Genomic DNA, 14,016 nt, shown 5'->3' on the forward strand with positions numbered 1-14,016 from the left:
GAAGACTTAGGTTCTTCTTTGTCCAGAGCTCCACAGTGCTGAAGTCAGCAAATGGGCTCACAAGTTAATCACATATTCTGTTATACCATCAGATATGTAAGTCTGGTTTCACTGAACTACAGTAATGTGCTGTGGGAGCGTTTGACCTTCCAGTGAGTAAAGTGACTGTTCTACAATTTGATATTGAAGCTTTTAGATTGAGAGTACAATAAAGAAAAAATGAGATAGGAACTTTTATAACTACAATGTCAAATCCATTAGCATGCAAATTGACAGAAGTTTTCTAAGCATGGTCTGAGAGCCAGGACTTGTCTTTATCAGGTGGAGACAAGCACACGATGTGAAAGTAACTTCTAGCCTCTGTTACCCCACACGCACACTTGAGAATATCATTTGCCATATTTTTAACTGTTCTGGGGATAAAATAGATTCACGCTGTCTCCTTTTATTTATTCTTGGTTTTAGATTGGTGCTTTCTGTGTTCAATACATTGGCAGCTATAGGGTGAATGCCTAAAGTATGTTTCTGTATACATACATACATTATTTGCCAAATGAAGAAGTAAATGCTTAAGAGTCTAGAGTAAGGAAACATCTACGTGGTCTAGAACAACCAGAAAAATTGAGAAGAAACAGGATTTGAACCAACAAAAGGGAGGGCACGATTTATACAGAAGTACGGAAGAGCCAAGATAAGACACTCGCTGAGTTTTCACTGAGAGACCTAATCCCTCTGAAAGCTGGTTTTGAAGGTTATTTGTGCCTCCTCCAATCCCTGTCTGTTCTCTTGCAGTCTGATAATGGAGACTCTATAGAAGTCACTAGAAATGTTGAGGAGATTGTGGTGAAAATCATCGGCGTGTTTGTGGATGCACTGCCACATGTGCCAGAGCACCGGCGCCTGCCCATCCTCGTTCAGCTTATCAACACACTGGGTGCAGAAAAATTCCTGTGGATTCTCCTCGCCTTGCTTTTTGAACAGTACGTCACTAAAACAGTGCTGGTGGCTGCTTATGGAGAAAAGGTCAGAATATTGGGGTGTTAGGGAATGGGCTGGGGTCACATGGGCTTTGTGATGCTGGTCAGCTTACGTATAGGGCTAGCACTGCTGTGTGTGCAGTTTGACAGTGCTCGCCCACAAGCTTTTTCAAGATTGTTTCTTGTTTCTTTTTTTTGTTTGTTTGTTTTGTTTTGTTTTGTTGTTTGACTTTTAAAGCTTTCAGAGTGTGTAGACCCAGAACACCTTTTGTCGTTTGTTTTTCGAGACAGGATTTCTCTGTGTATCCTTGACCTACCTGAAGCTCACTCTGTAGCCTTGGCTGCCTCCACAGAGATCCACTTGCCACTGCCTCCTGATTTCTGAGATTAAAAGTGGGTGCCACCCCTGCCCAGCAACCCAGAACATCTTTAAATAGCAACAAAACATCTTCTAAGGGCCCTTGGCTTTTTCTAAGAAATGGGTCTGGAGCCCTCCGGTGATTCTGTTTTAAGGCCAGCAGAGAGGGGCATTGAAACGGGATCTCTGCAGTCTGCCTGTGGAGGCACTGTGTGAGGGGAGGGCTGGCCAGAGCTCCTGTGCGAGGTTCTTTGAATCACTGTAGGGTTTTGAATTACTGAAGGGATTCATAGCTTCCTTATCTGCTGACAGCTCCAGGGCAAGGCACGTGGTGCTGCAGGATGTGTTCTGGGTGTGTCCTTAATTTGTGCTCACTGATGGACTTGTTAGGCAGTGTAGTCACCTTTCTCCTTCTTTCCAAATAGGATGCTATTTTAGAGGCAGATACCGAGTTCTGGATTTCAGTCTGCTGTGAATTCAGTGTCCAGCATCAGGTCCAGAGCTTGATGCATATCCTCCAGTACCTAGAAAAACTGCCAGAGGAAAAGGAAGGTAAGCCCTGGTCAGGTGTGGGCTACCATTAAACTGAGAGCTGCAGCAGAGCAGACAGGATTGAGGATGTCCTTGGAACCTAGTACATCCGTAGATGAACTGTGGATGTTAAGTTCATCAGAGACCCCTGACCACTGTACCTGTAACACTCTATTAGCTATATCTGAAGTTTAAAGTTCTGAGATACATATCTCCAGCTTTTAGACGAGCATTTTGAGTGGAGATGCCCTCCTTTAGCCTCTGGGCTCCAGCCCTCAGGACCTCAGTCCAGATCTAGAATGTCTGATCGTCTCCACTTTCCCGTGTTGTTATATCTTCTGCTTTGATTGATTGGCTCTTTTCAGGCCTGTGGGGTGGGTGCTTCCCTCACTGCTCACTGCTTTGGCTAAGGAAAAGTCTGGTGTCTGAGCCCAGCACAGTTCTCTGTGAGATGGCATCCTGCTCACCATGCTCCCCGTGTACACTGTACAGGTTAGTCGTTGGAGATTGGAGATGGATAAAGTTCCCTGTTCTGTTGCTGTTTTTCAGAAGCCACCTCTAAGGCAGTATCTGCTAAGATTGAAGTGCAGGATGAAATGTTACCAGTTTTTAAGGTGGACACTCACACAAGCAAGCAGCTTCGGCATTTTAAATATTTGTCAGTGTCCTTCATGGCCCAACTCCTGGCTTCCAATCATTTCCTCAAAAAGGTAATATGTTCTTTAAGCATGTTTATGATAAAAACTGATCTTGTTTTTGCTAAAGAACAGTGTCTTAGACTCACAGAAAAATAGGTCACCAAATGTCTTGTAAAAATGTGAGGTGTGCCTTGAAAGAGAGTGACAAAACAGTGCACTTCACCGTGCAGACTGTTGGACACTGTCTGCCAGAGCCGGGACCCAGTGATTTCGTTCTCAGGCAGTATAGACCCCGTGGAAGCACGGGAGCATGCACATCACCAGTCATTTCAAGGCAAATAGAGGATAGCATTGTTCATGCCAGCCCCAAACTGCTAACAGTCCAGTGTCGGCCAGCGGAGTGGATAAATCACCTGGTTCTGGGGGAAGATTGTGAACAACACAGCCACCTGAGGAAGCTCTCTTAGGAAACTGTGGTTTATATCAAGGATGAGGTGTCGACACCTCTCCAGAAGTCAGGAACACAGGCACCTTCGGTCATCACTTCTGTGCAAGCTAAGAAATAGAGTGAGAATCAGGGAAAGAGAGTCAGCAGTCTATTAGACCTAGCCATTAGCTCTGCAGCTTCCTCAGTGTGCCAGCCACCTTCACATTATAAAACGTCACTAATTTTAAATTATAGGGAAAAATCTTCATAAGCAATACAACATAAATGAGGTATTGAAAATTCAGCCTAATGAAACGTTGGCAAGAATATTATGAAACAGAGACAGTGTTCATGTATACAAAGATACACTGTTGGGCTGTGAGTTATACCCTTCCTGTCAAGCCTGATGACCTGAGTTTAATTCCTGGGACCCACAGGGCAAGAGATACCCATTCCTGCAAGCTGTCCTCTGACCTCTATACTTCTTCTGTGATAGTCACACACACACACACACACACACACACACACACACACACACACACACACGCGCGCGCGCGCGCCAAGTAAATTGTTTTTTTTTTGTTTTTTTTAAAACTCAACTGTTCAAAGATTCTAGATTAACATAGACGTGCATACACTTCCCCAGTTAACTTCTTTTAAAATGATGTTGCTGTGCTGAGGGCTCAGCCAAGTGGTAGAGGAAGAGCGATCAGAAGGTCACTGTGACTGACCAGCAGGCTGAGAGCACACCTAGGTGGAGGGGGAGAGTGGCAGATGGTTTACAAAGGCACAAAGAAAGTACACTTAAGGACCAATGCTGGCATGGTGTGTTCTATTTATGGGGAAAGTGAGTCTGCTTTCACACCATGTACATCAATTTTAGCTAGAATAAAAACTTTGATGTGAAAAGCAACAGCTAGAGCTTTTTTCAAAGGAAATCTAGGAGAACAGTGTTGTGAGCAAAGAAGAAATAATTTTTCAAATCGTGGGTCAACAAAAGGCCGCCATAAACAAGCAGAAGGAAAGCTGCAGACACAGAACATTGCAGCTCACAAGTGAGCTCATCGGTTTCCATTCGGAACCACAAACGGCTGCTTAATACTTGATAGGACTCAAATGCCTTGGTGAGCAAAGCAAGAAGCGTGGGCTAAATGGGAAGCTGCTTTGCTGTTCATCCAAGTGGCAGAAATGGCAAAACTGTTGCTGCCGAGAGAGGCAAGGGCCCGGCCGTGCAGTGGCGGTAGTGTGTGTGTGCACAGGCAGCCACTTCAGAAAGGGTCAGAGAGGCGAGTAAGCTAGACAAGCTTGCCCAGATGCCTAAGAGACTCATAAAGATGCTCTCAAGCCGTATTAGTGCAGGAGAGCATCCCTGACTAACCTGGCAGGAATGCTTCAAAATACCAGACTGTAAAACCATTTCAAACCCCTCACTTAACAGCATAGGCGGAAAACCACACACCCGACCTCATGTGTCAGTCAGGTCACGGTCAAAACAGAAGCACATGAAACATGGCGTGAAAACCTTTAGGCTATACGGTCATGTCATGTTTAAACACATGTCCGATCCTCACTATCATTATTTGCAAACTTTCCAAAATAAAAGATTCAAAATTGGAATAGGTCTCATCAAGCATTTTGGGTAAGGGGAAGTATTCATTCTATGTGAAGAAACAATGGGCATAATTATGTATCAATAAAGGAAAGTGATTGAGTGTTTCTACCGAGGAACAGTATATATCACTGGACCGAGACAACTAGAACGCTAGGTTTCTCCACACTGTGCTCATGGAGCTTCTTTAATTCCTAGGTTGTTGAGAGTGGTGGTCCTGAGAGCCTACACGGACTTGAACAGAGGTATGCTTATTTATTTATTTATTATTTATTTATTTATTTATTTATTTATTTATTTATTTATTTATTTATTTATGTACGTCGTGGGAATAATCCAACTTGCAAAGGAATCAGAAATATGAACATGACAGATGCACACAGTCTGGCCACATTCACTGCCGCTTTGCACCCGGCTTCCTTATTCTTGCTGCAGACATTTTGTCTCTGAAAGCAAATCTGTTAAGTTTGTTTCTTTGCTGATACTTTGCTCCAAGGCAGAGTGAAGACTGTGGACTGGTTTTCCAAGCAGAGGATAACCAGTGCTGGTCCCTCTTCTCCTTTTCCTCCTGGAACTTCTGAAGTAAGTCTGCAATACTTTACTAAATTGCCTTTTCTGAATGTGTCTCTTTCAGTTTGCTAGAAACAGTTCTGGGCTATATTAACACAGTAGCGCACTCCATGGAAAAGAACGCAGACAAACTGACTGGGAAGTTTTGGCGAGCACTGCTCAGCAAAGCTTACGACATGCTGGATAAGGTAGGCTTTCGTTTCTCTCCTTAATTACCATGTGTGTTACTACTTTTTATGCCATTGTAAAATTATTTAACTCAAACTTCCGCATTAACAATACACTTAGTAATAACTTTTCTTGATATAAGAAAACTCATGTTTTTCTTATTCAAGTCTCTTAATGTCTAAAAACAAACTTTTCTGGAAAGCAAGTATTTCCCTACCAATGATGAGACCATGTGCCTCAATAAATGTGATGAATTTAATGGTTGATCATGTATATGTAATGTTCTTTGTTATTGAAGTGGGATAATATAAAAAGGCCAATTAGATGTAATCAATACATGATTGGCCTTGAAATTAGGACATGGCCTAGAGTAGTTTACTTCCTTTTAGTGTTTTATTTTTTAATTTTTTTAAAATTTATTTATTTTATGTATTTGAGTACACTGTAGCTGTCTTCAGAAACACCAGTAGAGGGCATCAGATTCCCTTACAGATGGTTGTGAGCCACCATGTGGTTGCTGGGATTTGAACTCAGACCTCTGGAAGAGCAGTCAGAGCTGAGCCATCTCTCCACCCCTGTTTTGGTTTTATTTGTGATTAGTAATAACTGTCCAAGAGCTATTGTAGAACTACGTTGAGAGAGCATGTATGAAGGTGTCCAGCACCTCAGGGTTTATAATAAGAGTCTGAGCTGGGCATGGTAACTTGCGAAACCCAGCACTCAAATCTGAACTCAAGGCTAGTCTGGGCTACATAGATACGCTTTCTGTCAAAATCGTAAAGTCTATCTTAACAGGGTTGAGCTTCTCCTTTTCCTTTTGTGTTCCCTTCTCTGTAGGTCAATGCCTTGCTGCCCACAGAAACATTCATCTCTGTGATTAAAGGGCTGGTGGGCAACCCCCTGCCATCTGTGCGGAGGAAAGCTCTGGACCTTCTGAATAACAAGCTCCAGCACAGCACATTCTGGAAGAAGAAAATGGTGAGGACCCTCCTGCAAACCCGCGTGACCTCCTCTGCTCGTTTAGCTCTCCCACAGTTCTCTGGCACACCACCTAAGTGGAAGGCTCTTACTGTCTGGGCTGGCATACTGTGTGTGATGAGAGAGAGAGAGAGAGAGAGAGACAGACAGACACACACCACAGACACACACACACACACACAGAGACAGACACACACAGAGAGACAGACACAGACACAGACGCATGCTGTTGATTCTCGTGCTACAGCTGTGTTAAAATCTGAGGATGGAATTCCTAAGGCACCTGTGCTTGCTGTGACCCATGCAGCCCTTAGCTGAAACAGGTTTTGCTCTTTTCTCATGGATGCTGTGTTTAGATCAGAGGTCGGTCACACAACTTATGCTTAGCAGTAAGAAAGGCAGATAGACTAGGAGACCAAGCAAGAGGATGTCAAGTTCATGGCCTGTCTAGGCTGTATAGTGAGTTCAGGGTCAATCTGGACGGCTGAGTGAGGCCCTATCTCAAAAGTCAACAATGAACAGAAGTCTGGAGCTGGAGCTCCATGGTAGACCAAGGCCCTAGCCAGCTTCTCTGCCCTGGGGACTGGGGGGGAACAGTCGCTAGAGTGTGGTCGTGTGGTGTGGGACTCAGACCCAAGCAGGGGAGATGGGAGAGGAGACCGGCCCTTCTTGTAGCTCTGATTACGGTTTTTGGCCACCTTTTCTTCAGGTTCACCGCTTTCTCAAACTGGTGCCAGTCCTTCTGGCCATTGTGCAACATAAGAAAAAGGAGGCAGAAGAAGAACAAGCGATTAACAGACAGACAGCGCTGTACACCCTGAAACTCCTGTGCAAGAACTTTGGGGCACAGAACCGAGAGCCTTTCATACCAGTTCTGAGCACTGCAGTAAAGCTGATAGCACCGGAGAAGAAGGAGGAGAAAAATGTCCTGGGAAGCGCCCTGCTCTGCATAGCAGAGGTGACCTCCACTCTGGAAGCGCTGGCCATTCCCCAGCTACCCAGGTACCTGGAACAGGAGCCATGCAGCAGAGAAAGGGGGAGCGCCTTCCGGACTTTTGGCTTCTTAACTAGAAAGTAAATGAAAATAGACGGGAAAGAATCAATCTTTTCTTTGCTCTGGAAAATGCACCATTCCTGTGACCTTCAGGCGTTGTTTGGTGATGTTCGGAGTCACTGTGCTCAGGAAGCAGTGGTGTAATTCCCTATTACGAATCCTGTCCAGAGCAGCATTTGCTGTGCAGGGGGAAGCTAGATGCTCCTAATTCTGCTGTTGCCTCTGACCATAGCCTGCCATGCAGCTGTGGCCAGTTACTTATCCTAAAGCTCCGTCATCTATGATACAGGGGCATATCCTAACCACCCCCATGTTTCTCTTTATAGGTCTTGTTGAGCTTTGTACACAACCCTGACATCTAGCACATGTTCAGCCATTGAAGAACATTCTTTTTCAGTCACCATGTGGCAGCCCTGTTGGCACCAAGGATTTCTTGGGTGGAGTGGTAGAAAGTGTACAGGCAGTGTTCTGCACACTGGGGGTTACAGTGTTTAGCAAACACAGCTGGCTGCTGTTTTCTTTATGCCCCAGCTCCCTTCCATAGTGTGTGTTTGTGGCTTGAAGCCGCTCTAATGCACTTGTTCCTTTTTGCCAGCCTGATGCCTTCGCTGCTGACAGCCATAAAGAGCACCAGTGAGTTGGTCCGCAGTGAGGTCTGCCTGCTCAGTGCCCTGGCTGCCCTGCACAAAGTCGTTGAGACTCTGCCGTGACTTCATCAGCCCCTACCTGAAGGTCTTCTGACCCAGGTGGGAGTTTAGTTGACTATGTTTGCTACCCAGGGTGGGCAGGGAAACAGTTTTACCATTCAGTCTTCCCTGGCTCGGCTCTTTACTCCTTCCTTGCTTTTCTGTGATTCATTACGTGATTTTTTTGTTTCCCAACATAGGTCAACAAATAGAAAAACACTCTGTTCAGAAACAAAATCATGGTTTGTTGAATATATCTCTTTTCTTCCATTGTCATTTTTGGTTCATCATGGAACCAACAGGCAAAATCGGGTCTTTCAGCTGTGTGTGATGTACCACTTCACTTACCTTACATCTGTGAGGAAGGGCGGGAAGAGTTGCCTACTGTAGTTTTGGAAAGTAGCATGGCTGTGCTTTTGATGGGAAAGTTTCTTGAACTGTAAGGTATTTTGTGTAGTGGCCTTCATTTACGTGAGCAGTTGCCTGTCAGAACACTACCCATGAAAGTCGTCCTCCTTGACCGGTTACTAGTGCTCTGGTTTGTGATTACTGCCGTGTGAAGCTGCATTTGACTGCCATGGTGCTAGTGACTGACATTCACTGTCTACAGCCAGGGCTCAAAGTTGCTGTCTAATGGAAGGGGGTTAGGCTGATGGAGTCTTCCTCAACGGCTCTTAGTGAACAAAAACATGAGTTGTAGGAAAACGGTCAGGCTGAGGGGCCTTTGTGCTTCTGCGCTTGCTTGTCATTCACCTGCATCAGCTCCCATGCCTAGGAGAGTCATCTACTCAGGTTTATCTGCAGATAGTTTGCTTTAAAGGAATTATTTGCTCTGGCATTTGAGCTGGCTGCATGCCATCTCCAAGCCTTTTTGTGAGTGTGGTTGCCAGCACCGTCCAGTGCCCTCAGTCACTGTTTTTCATGTCCTGCAGGTGATTCACCTAGAGAAAATCACTAGTGAAATGGGTTCTGCCTCACAGGCTAACATCCGCCTGACTTCTCTTAAAAAGACCCTGGCTACCGGGCTCTCGCCTCGAGTCCTCCTGCCAGCCATTAGCAAAACTTTCAAGCAGATCCAGAAGAACTGGAAGGTGGGTGTTAACTGTTGAACTTTGGAGAGGGAAGGTGGTACTGAAATGTTTAATGTCCACTTCTGGGAGCATAACATCATTCACTTCTGTGAGGATGCACTGAGCTCTAAGACAAGGCAAACATATTCTCTGCTGTATTCTTGCTAGAACCTCATGGGCCCATTTATGAGCATCTTGCAAGAGCACATTGGGGTCATGAAGAAGGAAGAGCTCTTATCTCACCAGTCTCAGCTGACCACCTTCTTCCTGGAAGCCCTGGACTTCCGGGCACAGCACTCAGAGGTGAGCTGGTTCCCACTCCCCATGCCCTGGAACTGCCATTCCCTATCTGTGCAAGAGCCAGATAAAAATTAACAGTGTAGCATTTGTCCTTGCCAAAGCATTTAGTCTGTGCTAAGTAGTTCCTTTGTTTTCAGGATGATCTAGAGGAAGTTGGGAAAACAGAAAGTTGGATCATTGACTGTCTAGTAGCCATGGTGGTGAAGCTTTCAGAGGTCACATTCAGGCCTCTCTTCTTCAAGGTGAGCCTTTCTTGCTTGCATGTTTTGCTCACTGTCAGTAGCAGGATGAGTAGATGATGTCACTGTTCTCTCATGGTTGTAGCTGTTTGATTGGGCCAAGACAGAAGATGCCCCGAAGGACAGGCTGCTGACATTTTACAATCTGGCCGACTGCATTGCTGAGAAGTTAAAAGGCCTTTTCACTCTGTTTGCTGGCCACTTGGTGAAACCTTTTGCAGATACCTTGAACCAAGTAAACATCTCCAAAACAGGTTAGTAGCTCTTTTGCGCTGAGGCACCCTTGTCCGTGTGTCTGACAGACAGTTAGCACAAGACCTAGAAAAGACTTTATGGTCCTTGGTCTAAGGATGATGAATTTTTAATATTTTCTGTTATGTTAGAACAAATAATCAATTGACAAAGGAGAAGGGTAAAATGGGCATTATTACTTACTATTGGTAGTAACTGTGTAAGAGTAGATTTGGGGCTGGAGACAGCCCACTGTCAGAGTGCTTCTTTGACTAAGTAAGGTCGTGGGTTCCGTCCCCAGGTTTGGGTTGGTCTATCCTCTGCTAATAATTAGCTGAAGTGACTGACCTTGCCCAACTTAAGCATCAAAGTCTTAGCTCTGAAGGAGAGCCCCGTCTCTGGAGGCCATTGTTCTGTGTTCTGCCTTTTATAGCTTCTAAGTAATTCCCAGTCTCCCTGTTATACTTGTGACAGTGTCTGTAAGCACCAGGACTTAGTGTTCCGCACTTGTACTCTTTCCCTGCGTACAGACGAAGCCTTTTTTGACTCGGAGCATGACCCCGAGAAGTGCTGCTTGTTGCTGCAGTTTATCTTGAACTGCTTGTATAAGATCTTCCTGTTTGACACCCAGAATTTCATGAGTAAAGAGAGAGCGGAAGCCTTGATGATGCCCCTGGTGGATCAGGTAACCCATTGGACGGCCTGTCACTGAGGCTCCTGGATCGGTCTCTGCATGTTTCTGTGTGCTGCATGGGAGCTTCAAGGCTTTGTCATGAGGTGTTTTTAAGGAGAGGGATCCTTTAAGGAAGTGTTACTCAAAAATGGATTTCCATGGTTTGACTTGTCTTTATCGTGGAGTTCATTGAGTTTTACTTGGGATTTTCTCTAAAGGAAAGAATAAGGTCTCACTGGCAGTGGAAAGGTATGTTACCTATTGTCAAAGGCGCTTCACTGAGCATGGCTACTCCCATGGGAAAGTGCCACCACCCCAGTCTTCCAGAGGGAGAGGCTGGTGCTAAGGGCTTTTACAGCTATTTGAGCTCCAGAGAGAAGTTGGCCCTAGACAGGGTTAGTGAGGCTTACTTTGTGAGCCTGTTAATGCTATGAAAGATGGTGAAACACACACTAGGGATGTTTTCAGGCACAGAGGAAATGTGGCCTATGGCTGACAGCCCATGTGTCTTTCTTCCTAGCTGGAAAACAGGCTAGGAGGAGAAGACAGATTTCAGGAACGGGTGACAAAGCACCTGGTGCCCTGCATCGCACAGTTCTCAGTGGCCATGGCAGACGACTCCATGTGGAAACCCCTGAACTACCAGATTCTGCTGAAGACAAGAGACTCTTCCCCTAAGGTGAGGACTGTGAGGGAGTGAGGCCTAACATACTGTGTAATATACAATTACAGCTTTTATAAAGAATTCTTGGGCTGGGAAGATGGCTCAGTTGATGAAGTGCTTGTTGTGCAAGCATATAAATAAAGTTTGATCTCCAGAACTCACGTACAAAGCCACATGCTGGGGACAGTCGGGAATTGGCTGTTCTTCCAGAGGATAACCAGTACCCACATGGTGGCTCACAACTCTCTAGGGCTCCAGTTGCAGTGGATCAGACCACCTTACTCAGACACACTCAGGCAAGATACCAGTGCACATAAAATAGAAAATAATCGTTTAAGTGTTAAAATAAAGCCAGCATGCTGGCATGCATCTGCGAGTGACATGCAGAGATGACACACAGGCTGAAAACAATTAAGGTGGTGGCACCTGAACAGCAACACTTGAGATTGGCCTCTGACCTTCAGATGCATGTGCACACGAGTGCGTGCGCACACACACAGCCACCACACACACACACACACACAGAATCTGTAGGTTCTCATAAATAGCTATATTTCACAGTGCCCTAGGTACAGTGGGCATAAGCATTAAAATGCTTTCTAAATACCTCTAAGTCTCAAGCAGTAAAAACTCCAGGTCATGTTTTTATGTCACTGCGCCGACATAAGGGATACTGGTGTATGCACAGAGGACTTCTTTATTTGGAGTCACGGTTAGAAATGAGTGCCCTGGTGCCTTGAGTGAAGTTAGCATTCCTTGTCTGGAATTTTCCAGCAGTTTTATTAATAGACCACCACTATCAAACTATCAAATAAGAGCTCACTGCGTAAACAGCCCAAAGCAGACTTTGAGTGGGATTCATTCAATTGATTTCATTTCTAGGAGTTAAAAAACTGTAAAGCTGTCTATCATATAGTTGCAGAAACAAATTTATTTTAATATTTTATTCTGATTACTATTTAGAAAATCTTGATTAGATACAATTATGAAAATTATTCCAAATTAGAAAGTACTGTTTTGATTCAACGGACTTCTATTGACACTTCCTAGCTCCTTGCATTGTTTACGATAGGTAAGGTATGTGGAGAGAAACCCCTCGGCTTTTATTCAGTGCTGAATTGAGACTGGCCTAGGTCATGCAGGGACTGCCAGAGGTGCTACATCACCAGGTTGGCACAGGCTAGGCAACCCAACAAACCATCTCCCTCTAGGTCCATGGTGTGCCTCCCTTAAGCTCGCATGTGGCATTGTTTTGTTTTACATTTATATATTAGGGTGGGGCATAAGCGTGCTGTGGTGTATGTGTGGGTCAGAGGACAACTTGCAAAGTCAGTTCTCCTCTCCCCCCACTAAGTGGCTCCTGAGGAGAGAACTCACCACCAGGCTTGGTGGCAGCACCTTTACCCACTGGCTTTTCTTTTTCTCTGTAAAGGAAAATACCGTATTGTTTCCCCACATTTTAAACAGCTGCAGTGCTAGACACAGTTTGAAAAGGTTACGTAGGCTACACTTAGTCTAGATAGCTCTTACTGGCTCCATAGTAGTTATTCTATAGTGGACAGTGAGTGAGTACAGTGAGGGTGTAAAAGCACTCAGTGTATAAAGGAGCCATCCTCATTCAGGTCAGGCCTGACAGCAGCGAACAGCAGTGAACAGCAGTGAGGGACAGACTACAGGGTCTCATTCTTGATGATTATTCCTTGCAGGTGCGGTTTGCAGCCTTGATTACTGTCTTAGCACTGGCTGAAAAGCTGAGAGAGAACTACATTGTTCTGCTCCCAGAGTCCATTCCCTTCCTAGCAGAATTGATGGAAGGTAAGTCTGGAGCCAACAGTGATACAAATACTGTGGCCACAGGCTGTCTGTCTGACACAGTGACACAGGTCCTCCGGCACAAATCGGGACGCTGTCGCCTCACAGCCCCTGAGAGCAGCCTACAGCGTCTTTCTGGTGTCTCCCCCTGAGGTTGTACTGCTCATTATAGGCCACAGTACTGTTTATGAAATAACCTCAGATATTTGCGTGAGTCGCTGTCTGTGCCGTTAAGGGCTCATCAGCTGTCCACTGGGATGATGGGTGTACTTGATGCTCAGTGTTAGGTGCTGACATCCTCTTCCTCAGTACTCAGTGGCTTCACACTGCCTTTTAAAGGAACCTAAGGAATGAGAGGTTTGGAAAGCTTTAAGACTTTAATAACAGCACTGAGTGGCAGGTGGGGCTGGTTTAAACAGGAACACTCCTAATTGACATGCCTCTACGTTGTACCATCCAGTGCCTTTCATGTTTATCGGGGGTGTTAAGGAAGTAGGGGTACTTCTGCATGCGGTTGGCTGTGCATCTGGCCTGGTGTCTGGTGAGGGTTGGAGAGCTCCTGGGGCAGAGGGTCCCTGGGGAGCTTGGGTTTGAATGTGTGGCCCCTTCTCGTGGCTTGCTCCTCTTCAGCAGCCAAGAACAAGGACATGCGGGTGGGGAGTGGGTACAGTTGGGGAGCACCTCAGGTCACAGCCTGCTGGGTGCCTCCTGGACCTTGACAGACAGTGGTAATTAGGCAGGGCAGCTGGCAGGCCCACATCTAATTCTGGCTCTCGTTGTCAGATGAGTGTGAAGAAGTGGAACACCAGTGTCAGAAGACCGTCCAGCAGCTGGAGGCCGTGCTGGGGGAGCCGCTGCAGAGCTACTTCTGAGGCGGGAGAGTTCTCATGTATGCTCATGTTCTAATGGGGGCGTGGTGCCATGTTAACTTTGGGACTTTCACATCTGCTGTTCTGTAATGTTTTTACAAAATCCCTGCCTGTCTGGGATGCCCAGGATCCTTTCCTGCCTTTTGTACAGAGTTGCTAAGG

The 14,016-nt window shown here is 45.6% G+C and overlaps 1 protein-coding gene across 1 annotated transcript in view; it reads left to right on the forward strand.

The window, feature by feature from the left end:
- The window catches only part of Heatr1 (HEAT repeat containing 1), a 40,686-nt gene extending 26,829 nt beyond the window's left edge, over positions 1-13,857 (forward strand). The window contains 16 exon segments of the mRNA XM_032885299.1: positions 793-1,023; positions 1,761-1,887; positions 2,416-2,576; positions 4,739-4,785; positions 5,175-5,298; positions 6,116-6,256; positions 6,966-7,258; positions 7,906-8,056; positions 8,929-9,087; positions 9,235-9,369; positions 9,504-9,608; positions 9,691-9,859; positions 10,367-10,521; positions 11,030-11,188; positions 12,880-12,988; positions 13,769-13,857. Of these exon segments, the coding sequence (XP_032741190.1) occupies positions 793-1,023; positions 1,761-1,887; positions 2,416-2,576; positions 4,739-4,785; positions 5,175-5,298; positions 6,116-6,256; positions 6,966-7,258; positions 7,906-8,056; positions 8,929-9,087; positions 9,235-9,369; positions 9,504-9,608; positions 9,691-9,859; positions 10,367-10,521; positions 11,030-11,188; positions 12,880-12,988; positions 13,769-13,857 (2,355 nt within the window).
- The last annotated feature ends 159 nt before the right edge of the window (positions 13,858-14,016 follow it).

The sequence above is a fragment of the Rattus rattus genome, chromosome 14, assembly GCF_011064425.1.
Source record: "Rattus rattus isolate New Zealand chromosome 14, Rrattus_CSIRO_v1, whole genome shotgun sequence".
Lineage (NCBI taxonomy): Eukaryota > Metazoa > Chordata > Mammalia > Rodentia > Muridae > Rattus > Rattus rattus.